Source organism: Anolis carolinensis, chromosome 3, assembly GCF_035594765.1.
Source record: "Anolis carolinensis isolate JA03-04 chromosome 3, rAnoCar3.1.pri, whole genome shotgun sequence".
Lineage (NCBI taxonomy): Eukaryota > Metazoa > Chordata > Lepidosauria > Squamata > Dactyloidae > Anolis > Anolis carolinensis.
Genome location: NC_085843.1, coordinates 108,256,554 through 108,276,982, shown reverse-complemented (window position 1 = coordinate 108,276,982; position 20,429 = coordinate 108,256,554). Strand labels below are relative to the sequence as shown.

Sequence of the window (20,429 nt, the reverse complement as noted above, 5' to 3'; positions counted from 1 at the left end):
ACTTGTAAAAATTGTTTACAGGAATATTCACTGTTGCAGCTACTCTTCAATATACTTCTTAAGCTGTGGTGTCAACATTTTAATGAATGCAAAAGCAGGACCATAGCACAAAAAGGTGTGTGGGGGAGGGTTAATTCTTTCACAATCATAATAACCACTTTGCCAGTGTAAATAGCCAATTCCACAGTTCACACAGGTAACTTTAGATTAAAATAGCTACATTATCTGTTACACAACAATACTGAGTAGCCATGTCAACAAATAACCCTCTGTTCCATTTTTGTTTGAAAAGTATTTATTTTAAAAACGTAAGTTAATAAAACAAAAAGGAACACATGTTTGTCCAAAGATGGCCCATGAAACCAGAAAGTTTGTAAGATTAGCTAGTTGCACCACTTTACATACTTAAACATTGTGAAGTTTAACAGATGCTATACAGGACATGCTTAATACTTTTGGGCGGTTAAAGATGTTTCTTATACTGGAAACAGAGAAACCAAATTACCCATAAGTCAAAAAGCTACATTTCTCTATCATTTTATTCATTTGACAGATATTAGGAATGCACATAACAGTAATATGAATCTGAACATCTCCATCTCTTAATTACTCTCCTGGATGTTTTAATGAACTGCTTATTGCTTCCTTACTGAAAGCCATTTAATTTGTATTTTGTAAACTCTTTCTTCCTCATCCAGAATAGGATCTTTAGGGCTGGAGGTCAAACTTTTCATCAAGGTGTAATAATGAATCTTGTGGCTAAGAATAATGCAACCCCCCACCCAAAAACAAAAAAACAAAAAACAAACCCAGGACATGACACTTTAGTGCCTAAAAAATAGCTCAAAGTGTGCCCATCCCAGCATCTATGATGGAATAGGACAAGTTTTGCTGCACCCATCTTTCCCCTCTATCCCCCCAACCCCCAAAAAAGTGCTGCCTGAGGCCAATCACTTCATTATGCTACATGGCAGGAATGATCAAGGTGTAACAGTGAATTCAAGACAGTTATGTTTATTATTTCACAGAATGCCCCAAGTTTAAGAATGCAAATGCTAGATGTTCAATTGTGCAAAACAGTACATAGTGCTTAAGTACAAGTGGAAAAAAACATAATTAGTTAAACAAATACTTCTCAAAGCATGATTGTGTGGTCCTCTTAAGATAGGACTTGAAACTTCCAGCTGATCTAATGACAAATGCAAATCATCTGCCTTGGACCCAAACAGTTACCACTGCATTAAACACCAAAAATAGACAAATCTAGTAACTGAACTGTCTGTTTTGATGCCTGTATAATAGTATTACAAAGTGTATCAGTTCACTGAAGGCAGTTTCTAGTCCTACTTTAAACATGATCTGGCCCTGATAAACAAGACTTCACAGGAATTGTTCTGAAGGTCAATGGTCCATAATATTAAGTTTTCTACATGATCTGTCAATTTAACATACAATTTTAGCAACATGCCTTTTTAGATGACCTTTTTTAATTCATCATACAAGACAAGAACAAAAGCACCCCCCATGCCTCGAAGAACATTGGACCATGCACCCTTGAAGAAAGCTTTTCCACCCTCATCTCTTGCAATCTTTCTCCAGCAGTCAATTGTTCCAGAATACATGATATCACCTGTGGGACAAATAAGACAATTCATTTGAAGCTTTAATCTAAAGGACAGCACATTTTGGTTTCAAACATTTTAAAAGCTGTACAGAGATAACACGTTGCATATTTTATTCACAACATGCCATTTTGCAAAGATTACTCTGAAAGTATACCACACATCATTTACTGGTGGAAGGAAGTACAGTTCTTAGCAAACTAAACAGACAGAGCAAGGTCCTCTGGGTGATTTAGGGAGTAATCAGGATGTACTTACCTTTTATTTCTGTTTTTCAAACTCAGGTGAGGTAGGAGATGTGTGAAACTGATGGTTTAATACGGGCCAATATATTCTAAATCAAACTAGGCTTCCTACCTACTGCAGATTATTAGTCCAGATTGGTGGCTAATCTAGAAGGGGGTCTGTACTTTCCTTTTTAGGCTCACATTTGTAGCTTGAAAGTGGCCATTGATATGAATTCAGTCACTAGAACATTCCCTTCAAAAAAAGACAGTCTTGCTCCCGTTCTCCATGACTCAATTATCTCCTATTCAGATTGCTGTGAATAGGATGTGAATGCAGCATATCTAGGGATGCCCTTCAAAGACAGCAAGATCACCAGCTTGACAATATCTTCCTACTTCTCAAAGTTCATAGTAAAGGCTTCTAGAACATGGCCATACAGCCCAGAAAACATACAACAACCCTGCTTCTTACTTGCTTTACGGCCAGACTGCATCATCATTCGACGGCGCACAGTGTCAAAGGGATAGGAGACTACACCAGCGACTGCAGTTACTGATTGTGCAATCATCCAGCTGATAAAGATGTGAGTGTTCCTAGGATCTGGGAGCATACCTATAACGAAACATGAATAGTTTTTTTTTCCGAAGGAAAATATGGAACTAGATCTTTTAAAGAAAAAGATTTACGACTTATTTGTACAGTTTTCTTGAAATAAAGCAGATCAATTTTGTTTACAAGTTAAAACATTGCTTGGTTAATTTTCAATATCTAACTAAGCAATCAAAGTATATATGATACCCTAACCCTAACCCTTTACCTTTATCCGTAATATGGGTATAAAGATCTGAAGACCTGAACGTTTGATCATGTTGTATTAATAACACTATAGATGGTTTATGCTGGAGTTCCATACTATTAAGAACTACTCGCAACAAAACAATAGCATTTCATGCAACAGCTTAGTTTACCCAAGCAGTGAATTTACGGAAAGAGACTTTGCTTACCTGGGAATCCTACCTACTCTTCATGGATTTCAAATTCAGATTTCTCTAATGCACCTCCAAATATGTGGTTTCCATTATTTACGTAATTTTTTTTAAAATCCTCATTTACTTCTTTGATATTAAACATGTGAGACTAGTAAAGTCTTTTCCACTATGTTTATTTAGAAAGAAAGTTTAAAAAAACCTTAAGAAAACAAAAGTTCAAAATAATTTACAGATGTGTTTGTCCTTGGAAATCAACATATGATGTATGATGTACATTATAGTTTTCCCCACATGAACTGGAAATCTATCATGGCACACTATGCAGATCTTCAAAAACAGACATGTATGTAAAAATCAATTTAAATGCCTCTTTTACCTTTTGCTGTATCATAAATCCCAAAGTAGGCAGCCCTATAGATGATTATACCCTGGACAGACACATTGAAGCCTTGATATAAACCCCGCAAGCCATCGGATTTGAAGATTTTGGCCAGGCAATCTCCCAGACCCTTGAATTCTCGGTCACCAGAAGCTTTTCCGACATCAGCAGCCAGGCGGGTTCTTGCAAAATCCAGAGGATAGACAAAACAGAGAGATGTGGCTCCAGCGGCACCGCCGGAGGCCAGGTTGCCAGCAAAATATCTCCAGAACTGTGTGTGCTTATCTACTCCTCCTAAGAAAATTTTCTTATATTTATCCTTGAAGGCAAAGTTGAGAGCTTGAGTGGGAAAGTATCTGATGACATTGGCTAAATTCCCGCGCCAGAAGGACAACATTCCTTGCTCTTTAGGGATGCGGACTACGCAATCAATGATTCCTTTGTATTGTTTGTCAGCAGTAATCTGCTTGCTTGCATGTTGTACCTGTAAGAAAAAAAAGATTGTTAATATATTTATTATGGGTAAAATAAAAAAGCATTACTCAGACATCGTGTATGTGTGTGTGTGTGTGTGTGTGTCTGTAGAGGTATAGATAGATAAAAGTTTAGGCATTAAAATACAATTTTAAAAGCAGTTAAAAAAAACAATGTTTGGCATGAGAGTTAAAAACAGTATCAAATATTTATATATTTAAACAGCAGTGATAAAAGCTGAGATAAAACAATAGAACCTTTTAAGACTGTGACAGCATCCTGCAGTGGAAAGCTATTCCTACTGCACAAAAACTAACAACTTTGGCTGTGATTTCAGAAGCCTGGTCAGCCAAATGATAATCAACATAAAACCTTTCAGGTTTCTCGAGTGTTCTTTATAAAATTGGATTAATAACATGTTGCCAAAGGTCTCAACAGAAAAAGCTGTACAATAAAACATAACCCAGTTTCTACTGCCTCAGCCTCATAGGGACATAGGAGTTTGCAATATCGCATATGGTTATATCTTGCTTCCAATACTTCAGAAGGAAGCACATTGAATTTAGCCAAAATGAATGCTCTCCTATATTTTTGGATAACTAGATTACTTAGGTACTATGTAGGAAAAAGGTCCTCCCATTATCTTTGAAAACTGGAAACATGGAAGGTGCATTTATGTAGTTTTGTGACTCAGTATTCCAGATTTAATAGCTGGATCCTATCAGCTTCAGTTTGAAATGTCAATTTCAAAAATTTTCAATTATACACTATTTATGAGTGCTAGAGAAAAGTATATACAGTACACTCTGTTAATTGGAACTTTCAAATAATTGGGAAAAATGTTCAAAGAAAGAGTATTTTGAATCAACATTAACATGTAATAGAACTTTCTTACGTTAAGTTTGTCTCAATTTGATTATTGTATTTCAATATTAATATCAAGTCAATACAGAGTTTATGGTAAGGTATAGTATAAGATATAGTGTTAGTCCTATTTTTAATAGTACCTCTCAAGGAACCAGAATCTACATGTAGCCATGTGTGCCAGTTAACTGATGGTACACTACAAATTTAATAGTAAAAAGTCTGGTAAAATACTGCTCATAATCTATATATATAAAATGATAAAGTTGTTTGCGCAGTGACTATAACAACAAAACTAAACATCCCAGAAATACGAAATTTGGCAACACAATGCAAAAGGCTTGCCTCCAGGTTACAACAACACAACCACACCACAAAACCACACAGGACCCACAAAACTCACAACAACGCATCGTGACTATAACAACACAACTAAACGCCCCAGAAATATGAAACTTGGCAACACAATGCAAAAGCCTTCCCTCCAGGTTGTAACAACACAACCACACCACAAAACCACAATCCGGACCCATAAAACTTACAACAACGCATTGTGACTATAACAACACAACTAAACGCCCCAGAAATATAAAACTTGACAACACAACACAAAAGCCTTTTCTCCCGGTTGTAACAATACAACTACACCACAAAACCACAATCCGGACCCACAAAACTCACAACAATGCATCGTTACTATAACAACACAACTAAACGCCCCAGAAATACAAAATTTGACAACACAACACAAAAGCCTTGCCTCCCAGTTGTAAGAACACAACCACAACACAAAACCACAATCCGGACCCACAAAACTCACAACAACGCATCATGACTATAACAACACAACTAAACGCCCCAGAAATACGAAACTTGGCAACACAACACAAAAGCATTCCCTCCCAATTGTAACAACACAACCACACCACAAAACCACAATCCGGACCCACAAAACTCACAACAATGCATCGTTACTATAACAACACAACTAAACGCCCCAGAAATACAAAACTTGGCAACACAACACAAAAGCTTGCCTCTCAGTTGTAACAACACAACCACACCACAAAAACACAATCCGGACCCACAAAACTCACAACAACGCATTGTGACTATAACAAATACAAAATTTGACAACACAACTCATCCTCCTCCCCAATCCCTACATTCACACTTGGCCTCCAAAAAAAACAATTACAGTAATAACAATGACAACAACAACAACAATAAGAATCAACACCATCACAGGCAAGAAACAGCCAGGCACTGAGGCTGAGAGGCCAGTCAGTGCTACACTGGGCCTCCAAAAAACAATACAGTAGCCTCTAACTTATCCAACCTTCATGACCACTACAACAACAACAATAATAAACACCTACACAGGCGAAACAAAAAAAAAGACTATTGTACTACAATAAAAATATAAACCGCACTCAGCAGAACCAGACATTACAATTAACAACAAACCAAAGGCAACAGGGATCTCAAGCAATTATCAATCAACACAAAAATTGAAGAAGGTAACAGACTTCAAATACTACTACTAATGTGAGTATAAAGAAGGTGGAGGTCACAGCATAAATACAACCTAATGTAGACTGACCAACACCACCAGACTAAGCCACAGCAACGCGTGGCCGGGCACAGCTAGTAAATAATAAACTTTATGTGTAGACCACCCTATCTCCCCAAAGGGACTCAGGGTGGTTTTCAACACTTATGGCAAACTTTTTATGCCAACAAAGAAACATATGAACAAATTGCATCAAAACAAAATAAGTAAAAAAAAATATGCCAAACAACTATTACTAGAATTTAATACTGTACCAATAAGCAATTATCCAAAAAAAATAAAACTAGACAACTCTAACAAACATATTCACATATCAAGATATCAACTAAAAATATAAGCTAACTACACTGAAAAAAATGAACATGGAAGCTACATATACAGGCAGTCTCCAAATTACGAACAAGATAGGTTCTGTAGGTTTGTTCTTAAGTTCAATTTGTACACAAGTCAGAACAGGCACATTTTTAAAGTGTAACTTTAGCCATGTGTTTGTGTGTGTGTGTGTGCCCGTGCGCTTTGGATAACATAGTGAAGGGTTAAAACTCTTGTGGTGTTTGTTTTGCTGCCTGTGCCCCTGTTCACCTCAGTTTCCTTCCCTGTGAGAATTGGATTTTGAAAAAATTGCCTTGTGGAAACAAGGATTTGGGCTAAAGCTTCAATTGAGACACCTTTTCCCATGATAACTCTTTCATGAGTGAATTTTTCCTTCCAATAGGGTAGATTTTTTGCACTTCCTGTCATCCCACACCTATTCTTAACTAGAGGTTGTCTGCAAGTCAGAGGTTTGTAACTCAGGGACTGCCTGTACTTGCTTTTTCAGCATGAAAAGGAGCTTCAAACTCTAGATTAAGACCTTCATTCTTTTTTTTCTCCTTTTGATATTTTTTTATTTTTTTATTTTTTTTAGTTTCTATATTTCCTACTTTTCTATTTACTTAGATTGTTCCCCCACTTTTTATGTAAAAGAAATCTATCCTTATCCTAATAAAAATTATTTTAAAAAAAAACCTCTAGATTAAGACTACAGGTTAATTGATTATAACAACTCATCCTCTAACAATTTTTGCTGCAGAATAAAGGGTGGATTGGGTTGCTCACACAGAATAATAAATGTACATTGTACAGCACATTTCCCAACTAAAATAAATCAAAACAAGCCACTTATGGAGAGAAAAAGCAGAGTATAAATACACGTAATATTATAATACTGCCCTGTAATTGTAAATAATGAACGACACCCCTATTAAAGCAGCTCTACTGGCTGCCGAGAAGTTTCTGGTCCCAATTCAAGGTACAGCTTGTGACCTAGAGCCCTAAATGGTTCAGGCCCTACCTATCTTCGGGATCACATATCCCCCAATGAATCGGCGCGGGCTCCAAGATCTGCTGGGGAGGCTCTCCCCTCACTTCTACCACCATCACAAGCACGGTTGGTAGTGAAGAGAAAGAGGGTCTTCTCGGTGGTGGCCCTGTGCCTCAGGAACACCCTCCCCAGGGAGAGCCCCCACACTGTCCTCCTTTTGTAGGGACCTGAAAACCTGGATGTTCCAGCAAATTTTTGAGAATGATTAGTCTCTAGGCCCGGTCCCTAGGTAACCAGGACTTTGTCCTGCACTTCATCCACTTCCCCAGCACTTGGATACACCGTTGCACTATCCCTTGCCCAGCCCTTTTATAGTTAGCTACATTCATTTTGTAATTCTGGCCATTGGTTGTTGAACCTCTCCATGGATGGAGCTAAAATGAAATGGGTTTTTAATATTTTTAGTGTGTTTTAACAGCACTTGAGCATTTTATGAGGCTTTTAGTTGTTATTTTGTTCATTAAGTTAAATTAAGTAGTGTTATATTGTCGAAAGAGTTTATTTTGATGTAATGTATTTTGATGTATTGTCTGTATGGTTTTCTTTCCAGCAATTGAATATTTGCCTTATATGTTTGAAACGGCCTGGAGTCCCTTCAGGAAGATAGTGTGCTATACAAATATAGTTTTATTATTATGAAATACAATATTGCTAATAAATTAATAAATGAATCAAAATATGGGTACACTGAACCTTTCTCAGCCACATGAACAATTCTGGAATAGCCAGTCCTCCACATTGGCTGAAGTTTGGGGCACAAAACCCCCATGAATGTGAAAAACTGCAACTAAAAATGCAAGTTTTAACCAGAGAAAAACAAACCATACAATGACTCTAGAGGACTTAAGAGATTGCCTGAATAGTCAAACCTGCAAAGGTCAGACTCAGAAAGGTGGCGTGCTGGCTATGTTTTCAACGTCCAGATAAGGGAAGATCAATCTGTACTGGGGTGCTGTGAGTTTTCCGGGCTGTATTTTCTCCTGATGTTTTGCCTGTATCTATGGCAGACATCCTCTGAGGTTGTACGGTCTGTTGGAAACTAGGCAAGTGGGGTTAATATATCTGTGGGATAATGTCCAGGGTAGGAGAAAGAACTCTTGTCTGTTTGAGGCAGGTGTGAATGTTGCAACTGGCCACCTGGATTAGCATTTAATAGACTCGCAGATTCAACGCCTGGCTGCTTACTGCCTTTGTTGGAAAGTGGAGTTTGGTCTTCAGAAGTGCCGCATGAAGAGCGAGCACTCAGCCCCGCCCACAAAAGGGGCGGGGCCAGGGACAGCCGCAGCGCCGCGTCCCTCAAAGCACCGCCCACAAAGGAGCCTCTCCTCCGCCACGCCAAAGAGAACAACGACGGGAGCAGGCGGGGTTTTGTTCCGCCCCTTCTCTCCCATAGGCCTGCTGGGCGCGTCAATCAGTAACACGCCGCCGGAAGCAAGATGGCAGCAGAAGCCGGGGCTTTCTCTCCACTTCCCTCCCTCCCTGCATTCCTCGCTGTGTCCGCCTCCGGACTCAAGGGCCCCGCAGCGGGAAGGAGGGAAAGGAAGGCACCCCCTCGCGTTTGACCTCCCTTCCTGTAACGGGTCAACCCTCCCAACGGCCAGACGGCCAGACTAACCGCGCGCAGGGAAGGGACACGCGCGCCCCCATGCTGTGAAGTCTTCCCCCCCCCCTCCGCTCGCGAAACCCGTCACGCGCTCCAAGGGAAGCCGCGAAGATTGGCTCGCTCGCTCGCGCGCGCCCTCAAGGAGCCTGACCTGGAGCAAGAGCTTGACCCGCTCGATGGGCGCCACGGCCGTCTTGCTGATGGCCGCCGCCACGCCGCCCGCCAAGAAGTCCTTGGCGAAAGAGAGGGCCGCGTCCGCCATGGCTCGAGTGCTGTTGCCGGAGGGGAGAAGGAGGAGGACGGCGTGGCTCAGGATGCACGCCGGAAAGGAAGAGCCGCCGGCGCTGGAGTGCTAAATGGCCGGCTGGGGAAGCTCCGCCCGCGATGCGCCATTGGCGGAGGAGGCGCCAGTGAGAGGAGGAGGGCCTGCGCCGGGCAGGAAGCAGCCCGGTGAATGGAAAACCATGGGGCCCTGTCGCCGCGAGAAAGCACGCGCCATTCGGTCCCGAGGGGCGGAGGCAAGCCAAGGCGTCCCCTCTACTCCCACATGGTCTGCAGTAGAGGCGTCTTTCCTTTCTGGTGGTTGAGCGGCCACTCACATTACATCGACGAGCAAAAACAAAACAACAGGATAACATTTGGCACGAGTAAAGTGCTAGGAATGTGAACCAGGACATAGGAATTAGGTTGCTGCGAGTTTTCCGGGCTGTATGGTCATGTTCCAGAAGCATTCTTTCCTGACATTTTGCTTGCATCTATGGCAGGCATCCTCAAAGGTTTGAGGTCTGTTGGAAAACTAAGCAAGTGGGATCTATATATCTGTGGAATGTTCAGACAAGAACTCTTGTCTTTTGGAGGCAGGTGTGAATATTGCAGTTGGCCACCTTCATTAGCATTGAATAGCCTTTCAGCTTCAAGGTCTGGCTGCTTACTGCCAGGGGGATTCTTTGGGAGGTGTTAGGGACTACCAAACGCAGCATTGTCCAAACACGAAACAAGGAACATGAAAGGCACCACAGACTAATTCAGGCAGAGAACTCATCCATAGCAGAGCACCTGATGAACCAACCTGGACACAGCATATTATTTGAGAACACAGAAATGCTGGACCACTAACAACTACCATGTCAGACAACACAGAGAAGCTATTGAAATCCACAAGCATGTGGACAATTTCAACAGAAAGGAGGAAACCATAAAAATGAACAAAATCTGGCTACCAGTATTTTAAAAACTCTAAAATTAGGACTGTAAATAAAGAACAACACTCAAAAAACAGGAATTCCAGACAAGAAACAATGGGCAGCTAACAAATCCCAACAAAGGATTCCCCCAGGCAGGAAGCAGCCAGGTTTTGAACCTGCAAGGCCATTATATGCTAATCAAGCTGGCCAATTGCAACATTCATACTCTCCACTAAACTTATTAAACATTTTGTCATATTATTTATATTGCCTTTCCATGTTTTGTAGAAGTTTTTAGATACAAATATTACATTGTTACTATTTATATGTATCCATTTTTATGTTTGTAGTCCTGTGGTCAGATTTTAGTATCACCGATTAAGTAAAATATAGTAGAGTCTCACTTATCCAACACTCGCTTATCCAACATTCTGGATTATCCAACGCATTTTTATAGTCAATGTTTTCAATACATCATGATATTTTGATGCTAAATTCGTAAATACAGTAATTACTACATAGCATTACTGTGTATTGAACTACTTTTTCTGTCAAATTTGTTGTATAACATGAAGTTTTGGTGCTTAATTTGTAAAATCATAACCTAATTTGATGTTTAATAGGCTTTTCCTTAATGCCTCTTTATTATCCAACATATTCGCTTATCCAACGTTCTGCCGGCCCATTTACGTTGGATAAGTGAGACTCTACTTCAGGAAGGCTGAGCGAAGATAGACGCCTTTGAACTGTGATGTTGAAGGAAAATTCTGAGAGTGTCCTGGACCACAAGATCAATCCAGTCCATACTCCAGGAAATAATGCCTAACTGCTGACAGGAGGCAAGGATATTAGAGGCAAAGATGAAGTACTTGGCCACATAATAAGATAGTAAACCTTGGAGAAGATAATGATGCTGGGAAAACTGAAGGAAAAAGCAAGAGAGGCCGACCAAGGGCAGGATGGATGGATGGATGGAATCCTTGAAGTGACTGGCTTGACCTTGAAGGAACTGGGGATGGTGATGGCAGACAGGGAGCTCTGGCATAGGTTGGTCCAAGAGGTCATGAAGAGTCAGAAGCAACTGAATGAGTAAACAAAAACTTCAGCTATGCTGCTTTTAAAATCTGAGAAATATGATTGATATATGAATCAGAAGCATTGCTTAAAAAGTATGAGTAACAATCTTTCAAATAGCTTCTTTTCTGGAAAAAAATAATTGGATGGTTCAGGTCCAGATTATCTGAAAGACTATCTCCCCATATGAACCTAAAATCTTCAGAGGAAGCTTTCCCCCATTTCCGCCACCATGAAAGGCTCCGTTGGTGAGGAAACCAGAGTCTTCTCAGTGGCTGTGCCCACCCTTTTAAAACTTGTGCTTTTTTAAAGATGATTTTATTCTGTTTTATGTGATGACAATTTGAGTTATTTTCAAATTTTGTGAGTTTTTAAAATTGATTCTCCCTAGAAGCTGCCCTGAATTCTACTCTGGAAGAACAACAACATAAGTGAAATAAAATAGATCAATAAATAAACCATACTGTGCTGAACATTTTGATGGGAATTATTTCTCTTTTAGTTATTCATTTGAAAATTAACTGGTCATAATGCTAATATATTTAAACTAGTTTTGAGTCAATCATACAGATGGCAAGTTTTTTTTTTTCCAAAGTCTTATTCAGAACACATTTTGTTCCAAACATTGCAACAAATCACTTTTAAGAAATTGGAATAGTTTAAAAGCAGGTATGCACAATTTATCTTTATAGTGAATCATAAAAAGCATCCTGAGGATATATGGTAGAATCTTTCAAATGTTTTTAGCACTACAATCTTAAATACAGTATTTTATCCCATAATAGTTACACACAGGAGCCCCCTGTAATGCAGTGGGTTAAACCACTGAGCTGCTGAATTTGCTGACCAAAAGGTCAGTGGTTTGAATCCAGGGAGTGGAGTGAACTCCCGCTGTCAGCTCCAATTTCTGACAACCTAGCATTTGAAAACATGCAAATGTGCGTAGCTTCCTGTGGGAAGGTAACGGTACTCCATGCAGTCACGCTGGCCACATTACCTTGGAGGTGTCTATGGACCACGCCGGCTCTTTGGCTTAGAAATGGAGATGAGCACTAACCCCCAGAGTCGGACACGACTAGACTTGACATTGGGAAAACCGTTACCTTTACCGTACACACCCTTTGGGGTCCTGGTTTAGGAATTTACTGATTACTTGCATAAAATTTGCACCCCCTGCCCATGCGCTTACCCCTTGGAGCTACTGGATTCAACCACCTTTACGCCCGCCAGAGAGAGAGCTACAAGATCTCCTTCAGCTGGCAGGCACATGGGCAGCTTAGCAGCTATGGGGTTTCTCTTGGCTGGCAGCTAAGGGAAGCCCTGTAGCTGCAAAAACTAAAAATAAAAAATAATCACATAATAGTCACACTTCCCCTCCTTTTGGGGTAGAAGGGAGTGTGATTATTATGCTGTAAAATACAGTGTTTACTCAGAAATAATACTCTCTAGTATGTTGTCAAACTATTGCACACTAAATAATGGGCCTGTGTGATCAATGAAAAAAAGTTTCAGTGTGCCGTCGCGCCTGGGGCTGTAAACTCTTAGTGAAAGAGGCATGGACGTGACATCTTTCCCCAGGGGATTGCTTCTTGCCCTCCTTTAGGGAAACTGGAACTCCCAAGGACCAAAACACTGTAGTTAACTCAAAAACTGGGTTTATTCTTCACAAAGGGGGTAAAAGAAAACATACATTACAGTCTTTGATTGTTTAAGTCCATGAAGCTTGTCCAGATCCCTCTTTCTCTAGCTGTGAATGCCGGAGCAAACTCAGCCTCAGTCCAATGACCTATATCTGAAGACAAGAGTCTTCCTCTGTTGCCAAAGGACTGATGTGAAGGCGCTTGAGACTCCTCAACGTTGTTCAGGTTGGCCCTGAACATGAAGTGTGAGTCCCAAGGGTAAGAACCTCAGAATTGGTGCTGAGAGGTAACTTTTGAAGGGCTTTCAGAGCCAAGCCTCTCTTTCACGTCCATCCGATAGAGTGGAATGAAAAGGAGGAAACACAGTCCTACTCCAGGAAGAGGTGTAGCCAAACAGTTTTGCTGAGTGAGCAATATAACAGGTACAAACAACATTGATTGACAGATATAAATAACCAATCCAACTACATTTACAGGGTAAGGGCAAAATCAGGCATGATACAACAATTCAAATCTTGAATCCTATAGTTTGACATATAGATGGCGCCACTCGCACCGTCACACTCCCGGCCTAGATTTCCGGACTTTCGGAAATCTAAACAAAATGGAGTTAAATATCTTTAACTCTAATAACTCTAAGACTGTATGTCTTGTGAAAATAACATAACCATGTCGCTAATAGGCCTGTCAAACAAAGAAACCTTTTCGTTAGAGACAACCTTAACCTGGGCCTTGTGCACTCTATTGTCAGAGCTAGGATATAATTTTGACACAATACCCTTAGCCCATTGGGATCTAGGAGCATCTTGGTTTAAGTAACACCAAATCCCCAACCTTTACGTTGGCACCTAACAATCCAAAGCCCATAGTTTCTTAGGGCAGACTCAGTAAATGACCTTCCTTGGTGTTTGACCTTTGCGTGGAAATGCTGTGTCAACAGCAGAGCTATGTGGCTATGGTGTGGCAAAATAACAGGATTTTTAACACAGGATCTAATCTTTGCTCTTTTTAGTCTACCTCCAACCCTAAGGAGACCCTCATTGTCCAGGAAGGGGTTCAAGTCCTTTAAACAACTATTTTTGGGCAAGGATGCTTTTCTTTCTAGACAAGCTATTTCTTCTAAAAAACACTGTCTTTGAGTGGATCTCAGGATGCCTGTTGAGGCTTTTGAAAGATCTTGGGGCTGAATTGCACCACTGTTTTTTGTAGTGATGTAATGTATGAGCCTGGTAATGGCTGCCTGAAGTCTAGTCCGTTTTGAAAATCTTTCAAACTTGGCTGGATTTAAACCTTGCCTTGATAAGTCTTGGCCATCGATGGTAGATTTGCAGGACTGAATTTCTGGCAACTCAGTGTCTTTGAGCACGGAAATGCTTTCTGGAAAGGAAGGATTTTGAAGACATTTGGGTCCAGTGATCCAGGATGACTTGGACAACTTTGCGGCTGATGTTCCTCGGGATGTCACATCTGCCGGATTTTCTGAAGTGGATATGTAATGCCACTGCTCTTCTCCCTCCGCACACACGCTGGCTGGTTCAGCGTAGTTGCTTCTGAAGAGGTCTTCCACAAACTGGGTGATCTGGGTCTTTACCTTCGGATCCTTTAGCATCCTTCTTCTTAAGGACAGGAGACGATGAAGGGCAACATCTCTGTTGTTGGGTAGAGATGGTCTTTCCAGCTTGAAAGGTAAAGGTGCTATCCAATTACCTTCAGGGTCTTGAGTGACTTGGTTGTTCATCATCTCAAGAAACTTCTGATCATTTTTAGAGAAGGCTGTTTGCTCATCTCTCTCTGTGACTTCGATGATGGGAGAGTAATCAGGCATTACTCCCTGGCAGCAAACTGAGATGTGGCTGGCACATCCTTGCATTAGTGAAGGCCTTTTAGTGACAGGCTGGAACATCTTGTTCAGGCAGACTGGGCCTAACACCGTCCATCCTAAAGGCAACTGCTGGGCCATGGGTGATCCCTTAGGACCTTCAATCTGGTTGCTAACATGGAACAGTGTGGGACAATCTGCACCGATAAGCATGACGATGTCTGTTTCTAAGTCCAAAGCTGGAATTAGGTCTTGAATACCTTTGAGATGAGGATGGGCTTGTACCACCTCCTTCGTGGCTATCTGTTCTTTGTTCCTGGGAATCAGGCTGCATTCTATAAGGTTGGGAAGATCGTACCTGGCCTTTTGTCCGACAGGCGAGATTTTGAACTTTGTTGCAACTCTGCCATTCATCTTATTCTTTCCGGAACAAGTGGATATGGTGTATTCTATTGTCTCTGTATGAAGATCGAACATGTCGAAGAACTCTGGGGTTGCAAGAGATGCGTCACTTTGGGCATCCAAGGCGACGTAGACCCTTTTCTTATTCCACGGCTGCTTGTCTGGATACACCTCTGCCAGGCAGATTGGGTGGCAAATCCTGGGCTTGTGGCTATTTTGACAAAGCTTGGTGCAGGCAACCGCAGGAGCCTTGAGGGCTACCTGAGGTTCTGTAGGCTTTTGGTCTTCTTTGGAGGTCTTTTCAGGCTTTAGGTCTTGGTACAAAGCGAGAAGACCTGTTTGAGGGTCATTCCTCTCACGGGCTGCTCTAGTGACGAAATCCACCAAAAAGGTGAAGGGCGGGCATACATTTGCATTCTCCTCTTTGTACTTGAATACCTGTTTCCCCCAAGCTTCTCGAAGAGGAAAAGGAAGTTTGCAGAGGATGGCACTCTGCGACGTGTGCTGGTCCAGACATGCTAAACCTGGCAGCTCTGGATTTCCTTTGGCTGAAGCTAGCTCTAGTAAAAGATCACTAAAGTCCCAAAGCTGTTTGCAATCTTTCATCTTCAGTGATGGGAACCTGTTGAGTCGATCCATGAGGGATGCTTCTATCTCAGTGCTCGCACCGAAGCGCTGGTCCAAGCGAGACCACACTGTGGACAAAGCTCTTTGGGGGTCTGCTACATGAGCAGCGTAAAGTCTTTTTACTTGCTCGGCTGAGCTGGGTCCAAGCCACGCCATAAGAAGGGACAGTTCTTCATCCGCTTCTAGCTTGAAATCTCGAATGGCCCTCATGAAGGTGATTTTCCACAGAAGGTAGTCATCCGGTCGGTCAGTGAATTTCTGGACGCCTTTGTCTCTGATGTCTCTTCTTGGATTTCGCAAGAGGGAACCCAATTGAGACTCCAGTGTGTAAGGGTACATCTGAGTAGTGTGATGTGGCGTGACAAACTCAATGTTCTTCGGTTGAACACATCTTTTCGCGATGGTAGGCGATGCTGGGTTCAGCAGATTGCTGGCAGGCAGCACCTCTGAAGCTTTTATCTTCAGCGATGGGAGAATTGACTTGGTATGCAGGGATGAATGTGGTGGTTCACTCCCGGCCATGCCTTGCCAATGTGAATGGACATCTGGATGTTGTTGAAAGACGTCATCCTTTTGTTCCCAAGTAGACAAGTGGTATCTCTGAGGCCTAAGTACAGGGATGGACTCTGACAGAGATGGCACTCTCCCGGCCGTGCTTTGCTGTACTTCTGAGGAATGGGCTGGCCTTGAAGTCGCGAACACTGGAACAGGTGAGCGATCTTCAAGGTGGCAAAAGGAGATATGACTCTGCACTACAGGTGGTGCCAGTTGCAGGTGTGCTGAAACCTTTGCTGTAGGCTCTTGTGTTGGCAGGAAACTAAGGTTTTCTTGGGTTAGTTCCTGTGATAGAGCTTTGGCTAGAATGTTAGCTCTGACTATCTTTTGTGCTGTGTCTCTTTTTACTTGAAGCAGATCTAGATCCCGTTGCAGTTCATCTTGCTTGGCTTCAGCCATTGCAAGCTCTATTTCTCTCTGGGCCCTGGCCTGTGCTAGGTCAGCTTCTTGTTGGGCCCTAGCCTGCGCTAGGTCAGCTTCTTGCTGGGCCCTAGCCTGAGCTAGAAGCAGTTTCTGCTTGGCTTTAGCCTGTTGAAGGAGGAGTTCCTCTTCATTGAAGGCAAAGTCTTGCCTAGCCATTTCTGCAGACGCCTCTGCTTCTAAAACCTCTTTTCTAATTTTCAAACGGACAGCCTCTCTGTTGTAGTGGGCTGCTTTGGAAGAAGTACTGATGAATGAATGTATGGATTGGGAGGAACTGCTACGCCTAGATGAATGCTTGGATTTATGGCTAGCATCATTAGATGGAATCTTGAGCAGACTGGATCTAAGGCTTACACATGGGGAGCCTTGAACCCTTTCTTCTGCACCTTTGAATAAGGAACTGGGCTCTAGTTCAGATAGAACCGCGCTGTAGCGCCTCCTCTCTTCTTGTAGGCTAAAAGAAATTTCCTTAGCCCTATCTAAAGACTCTGGAGTGTTAATTTTGTTCAGTACATAGATTATTTCTTCTGCAATAGCACTCCCATTATTGAAGGCCTTTAAAAATTCTTGCCTAAGAATTTCCTTTTCCTTTGGGCAAAGGGATGCCTTTATTGCATCAGCTATGGTTGGCAGGTTTTGCCAAGCTCTGTTAAACCTCTGCCTAAGCTGGCCTTCCTGCTGCAAAAGGCAGAGCATTGTTTTCTCTGTGGGGTGCCTTTCTCTGACAGGGCGGGGGGATTTGACCCTTGTTTGCAAAATCTCATTGCTATGACTTGACATTCTGTAATTCAAAAGGAAACTTATCCCAAGTTTCAAACAGTACAAAATGCAATACTATATAACTATACAACTAAAGGCACACAAAAGGGCAATGCAATATTTTAAACAAGACAATTAAAACAGCTGCTTAACTGGGAAGTTAAGCCTGGGCCTTCATAAACTTGCAGCAGGCTCTGAAGAAATGGCAGGAACTGCAGAAGGTTGGAAATTTATTGCTTTGCAAACAGAGTTCTGGAAGAGGCTTGGTTGGTCTGCAAAGGCTGACTTCTGGAAAAATGTATCTACTTTGCAGAAACCTGGATTTTGCTGCAGTTGCAAGAGCTGAATGTAGCGATTTGCTGGCTTGAGAAACAGAAAAGGCGGGAAACTTAGCAAATGTTTCAATTTGCAAAGGCTAGGCTTCTAGCAAATGTATCCACTTTGCAGAAGGCTTGAACTTGCTGCAGCTGCAAGAGCTGAATGTAGCAATTTGCTGGTGGATTGAGATGCAAAAAGAGCGGGAAAGCTTGCAAATGACTCAATTTTGTGAAGGCTGGGCTTCCCTCTGGAGGCAAAGGCAGGCTTCTTTTGACTTCTTTATCTTTAGGAGACTATGGGCTTGGCAAATTTAAGGCCCTTTCACTCCTTCTTTTCCCTTCTTAGCACTTCTGGAAGGCTTCTTTCAGCAGTTCTGGAAAAGAAGGCTCCTCTCTCAGTACTTCTGGAAAAGAAGGCTTCTCTCAGCACTGCTGGAAAAGAAGGGTCCTCTCAGCACTGTGCCGTCGCGCCTGGGGCTGTAAACTCTTAGTGAAAGAGGCATGGACTGAGGGGGTATTTCCCCAGGGGATTGCTTCTTGCCCTCCTTTAGGGAAACTGGAACTCCCAAGGACCAAAACACTGTAGTTAACTCAAAAACTGGGTTTATTCTTCACAAAGGGGGTAAAAGAAAACACACATTACAGTCTTTGATTGTTTAAGTCCATGAAGCTTGTCCAGATCCCTCTTTCTCTGGCTGTGAATGCCGGAGCAAACTCAGCCTCAGTCCAATGACCTATATCTGAAGACAAGAGTCTTCCTCTGTTGCCAAAGGACTGATGTGAAGGCGCTTGAGACTCCTCAACGTTGTTCAGGTTGGCCCTGAACATGAAGTGTGAGTCCCAAGGGTAAGAACCTCAGAATTGGTGCTGAGAGGTAACTTTTGAAGGGCTTTCAGAGCCAAGCCTCTCTTTCACGTCCATCCAATAGAGTGGAATGAAAAGGAGGAAACATAGTCCTACTCCAGGAAGAGGTGGAGCCAAACAGTTTTGCTGAGTGAGCAATATAACAGGTACAAACAACATTGATTGACAGATATAAATAACCAATCCAACTACATTTACAGGGTAAGGGCAAAATCAGGCATGATACAACAATTCAAATCTTGAAACTTATAGTTTGACATATAGATGGCGCCACTCGCGTCGTCACATTCAGTACTCATTACTAAATTAGGTGGGTGTGGAGAATCGTTTCTAAAGTGTTTTAAAAATATTGTTTTAAAATTCTTTGTTACTTTTTGTTAAGTAATTGTACCGGTGGGGGGGGGGGGAGTCCAACCTCCTTTATTTTGCTAGGCAGGAAAAGCATAGTCAAACCGTCCCCAACAGATGCCCATCCAGCTTTTAAAATAATAGCAACAATAATAATAGGAAACCTACTAATAAACTTTGGAATTACTGCCTTTCAACTTTGCTTACCTTAAAATTCCTTTAGAGAACAAACATGGAGATGGGGGTGGGGGACGGCAGCACAAGGCAGTAAGCAGAATTCTGGGAAATGAGGTTTGGGAAGGTGAGGACTCCTGTGGCAGAGAATTCCAAAGGCCCTGCCCTAAATTTAATTTCCTAGAGTTCTGCTCGCTTCCCGCATTAAAGCCTCAATATGAGTGTGGTCTCTGCCTCTCTGGGTCGGCCATGTGTGGAGGGACTTTTTCCTTGCCTGGCCATCCAGCCAGACCCTCTCTGGGCCCCCATCACTGTCTCCTTTGGGGAAAAAGCAGGGTCCTCCCTCCACTCCAGCCTCACCACCCTCCTCAAGACACTTTGGGGGAACCAAACCCAGCCCTTTTGGGGGGAAAGCAGCACCAGCAACAGACACCTGCAGCCATTTACAAGAGTTACAAAACTCATCCAAAAATCATACATCAGTGTTTGGAATTTTAAGTTTTTTGCATGGCTGCCTCAAATGTTTCTTAATATCGCTTTGTATATATGAATCTAACAAATTACTAACGAAAAACTAATTAAAAACAAGGTTTTGCACACCCCTACTAAATAACTTGAGCTTTTAAAGCATGTTGTCAGAATAACACTTTTTTTATCAAGTAAACAAAGTACTTGAATTTGTTTTGCATAAATGGCGAAACAAACATTGGCAAAACAAAAAAGATTTTAAAAATTCCCCAGTAGTTACCCTCATTAGCAAAATACATCCAACTGCAATTATATCTTACAGTATCTCCTACAATTTGTATCAAATTGTTTTCATTTTACCATTCAGAAAGTAAAATATAGCTATTATAAAAGTTCTTTTTCATGCTGTTTACGAAGAAAAAAGTATTTTTTGTTTCCTGAGGTATATTATTTATATACATTAAGATTCCCTTATCTATATTCATATTACACGGAGAGGACTGCCGCAAATGTTTACTAAATGCATATTTATCCATTTTCAACAAGGCAGCCTAGACTGTCTCTATAATCACATACTCAATAATTCTAAAAAAATCAAGCTTTGAAATATTTTAATATGGTAGAAATTATCCTTTGGTTCCTTTTTGTTTCTTGAATTTTAGTGAGTGCCATCAAATGAT

General features: G+C 41.7%; 1 protein-coding gene across 1 annotated transcript; it reads right to left on the bottom strand.

Moving 5' to 3' along the window:
- Positions 1 to 998: 998 nt before the first annotated feature.
- Positions 999 to 9,484, bottom strand: LOC100554158 (ADP/ATP translocase 2). The gene is made up of 4 exons (XM_003218806.4): positions 9,247 to 9,484; positions 3,216 to 3,702; positions 2,322 to 2,462; positions 999 to 1,630 (listed from the first exon to the last, which is right to left on the bottom strand). The coding sequence occupies exons 1-4, from the start codon at positions 9,355 to 9,357 to the stop codon at positions 1,473 to 1,475; spliced, it is 897 nt and encodes a 298-aa protein (XP_003218854.1). The 5' UTR covers positions 9,358 to 9,484; the 3' UTR covers positions 999 to 1,472.
- Between the last annotated feature and the right edge of the window lie 10,945 nt (positions 9,485 to 20,429).

Excerpts from the sequence above, each read along its gene's own strand:
- LOC100554158 (XM_003218806.4), bottom strand. The coding sequence starts at position 9,357 with ATGGCGGACGCGGCCCTCTCTTTCGCCAAGGACTTCTTGGCGGGCGGC. Across the intron at positions 3,703-9,246 it reads GGGTCAAGCTCTTGCTCCAG|GTACAACATGCAAGCAAGCA; the intron begins GTCAGGCTCCTT and ends TTTTTCTTACAG. Across the intron at positions 1,631-2,321 it reads GCAGTCTGGCCGTAAAGCAA|GTGATATCATGTATTCTGGA; the intron begins GTAAGAAGCAGG and ends TTTGTCCCACAG.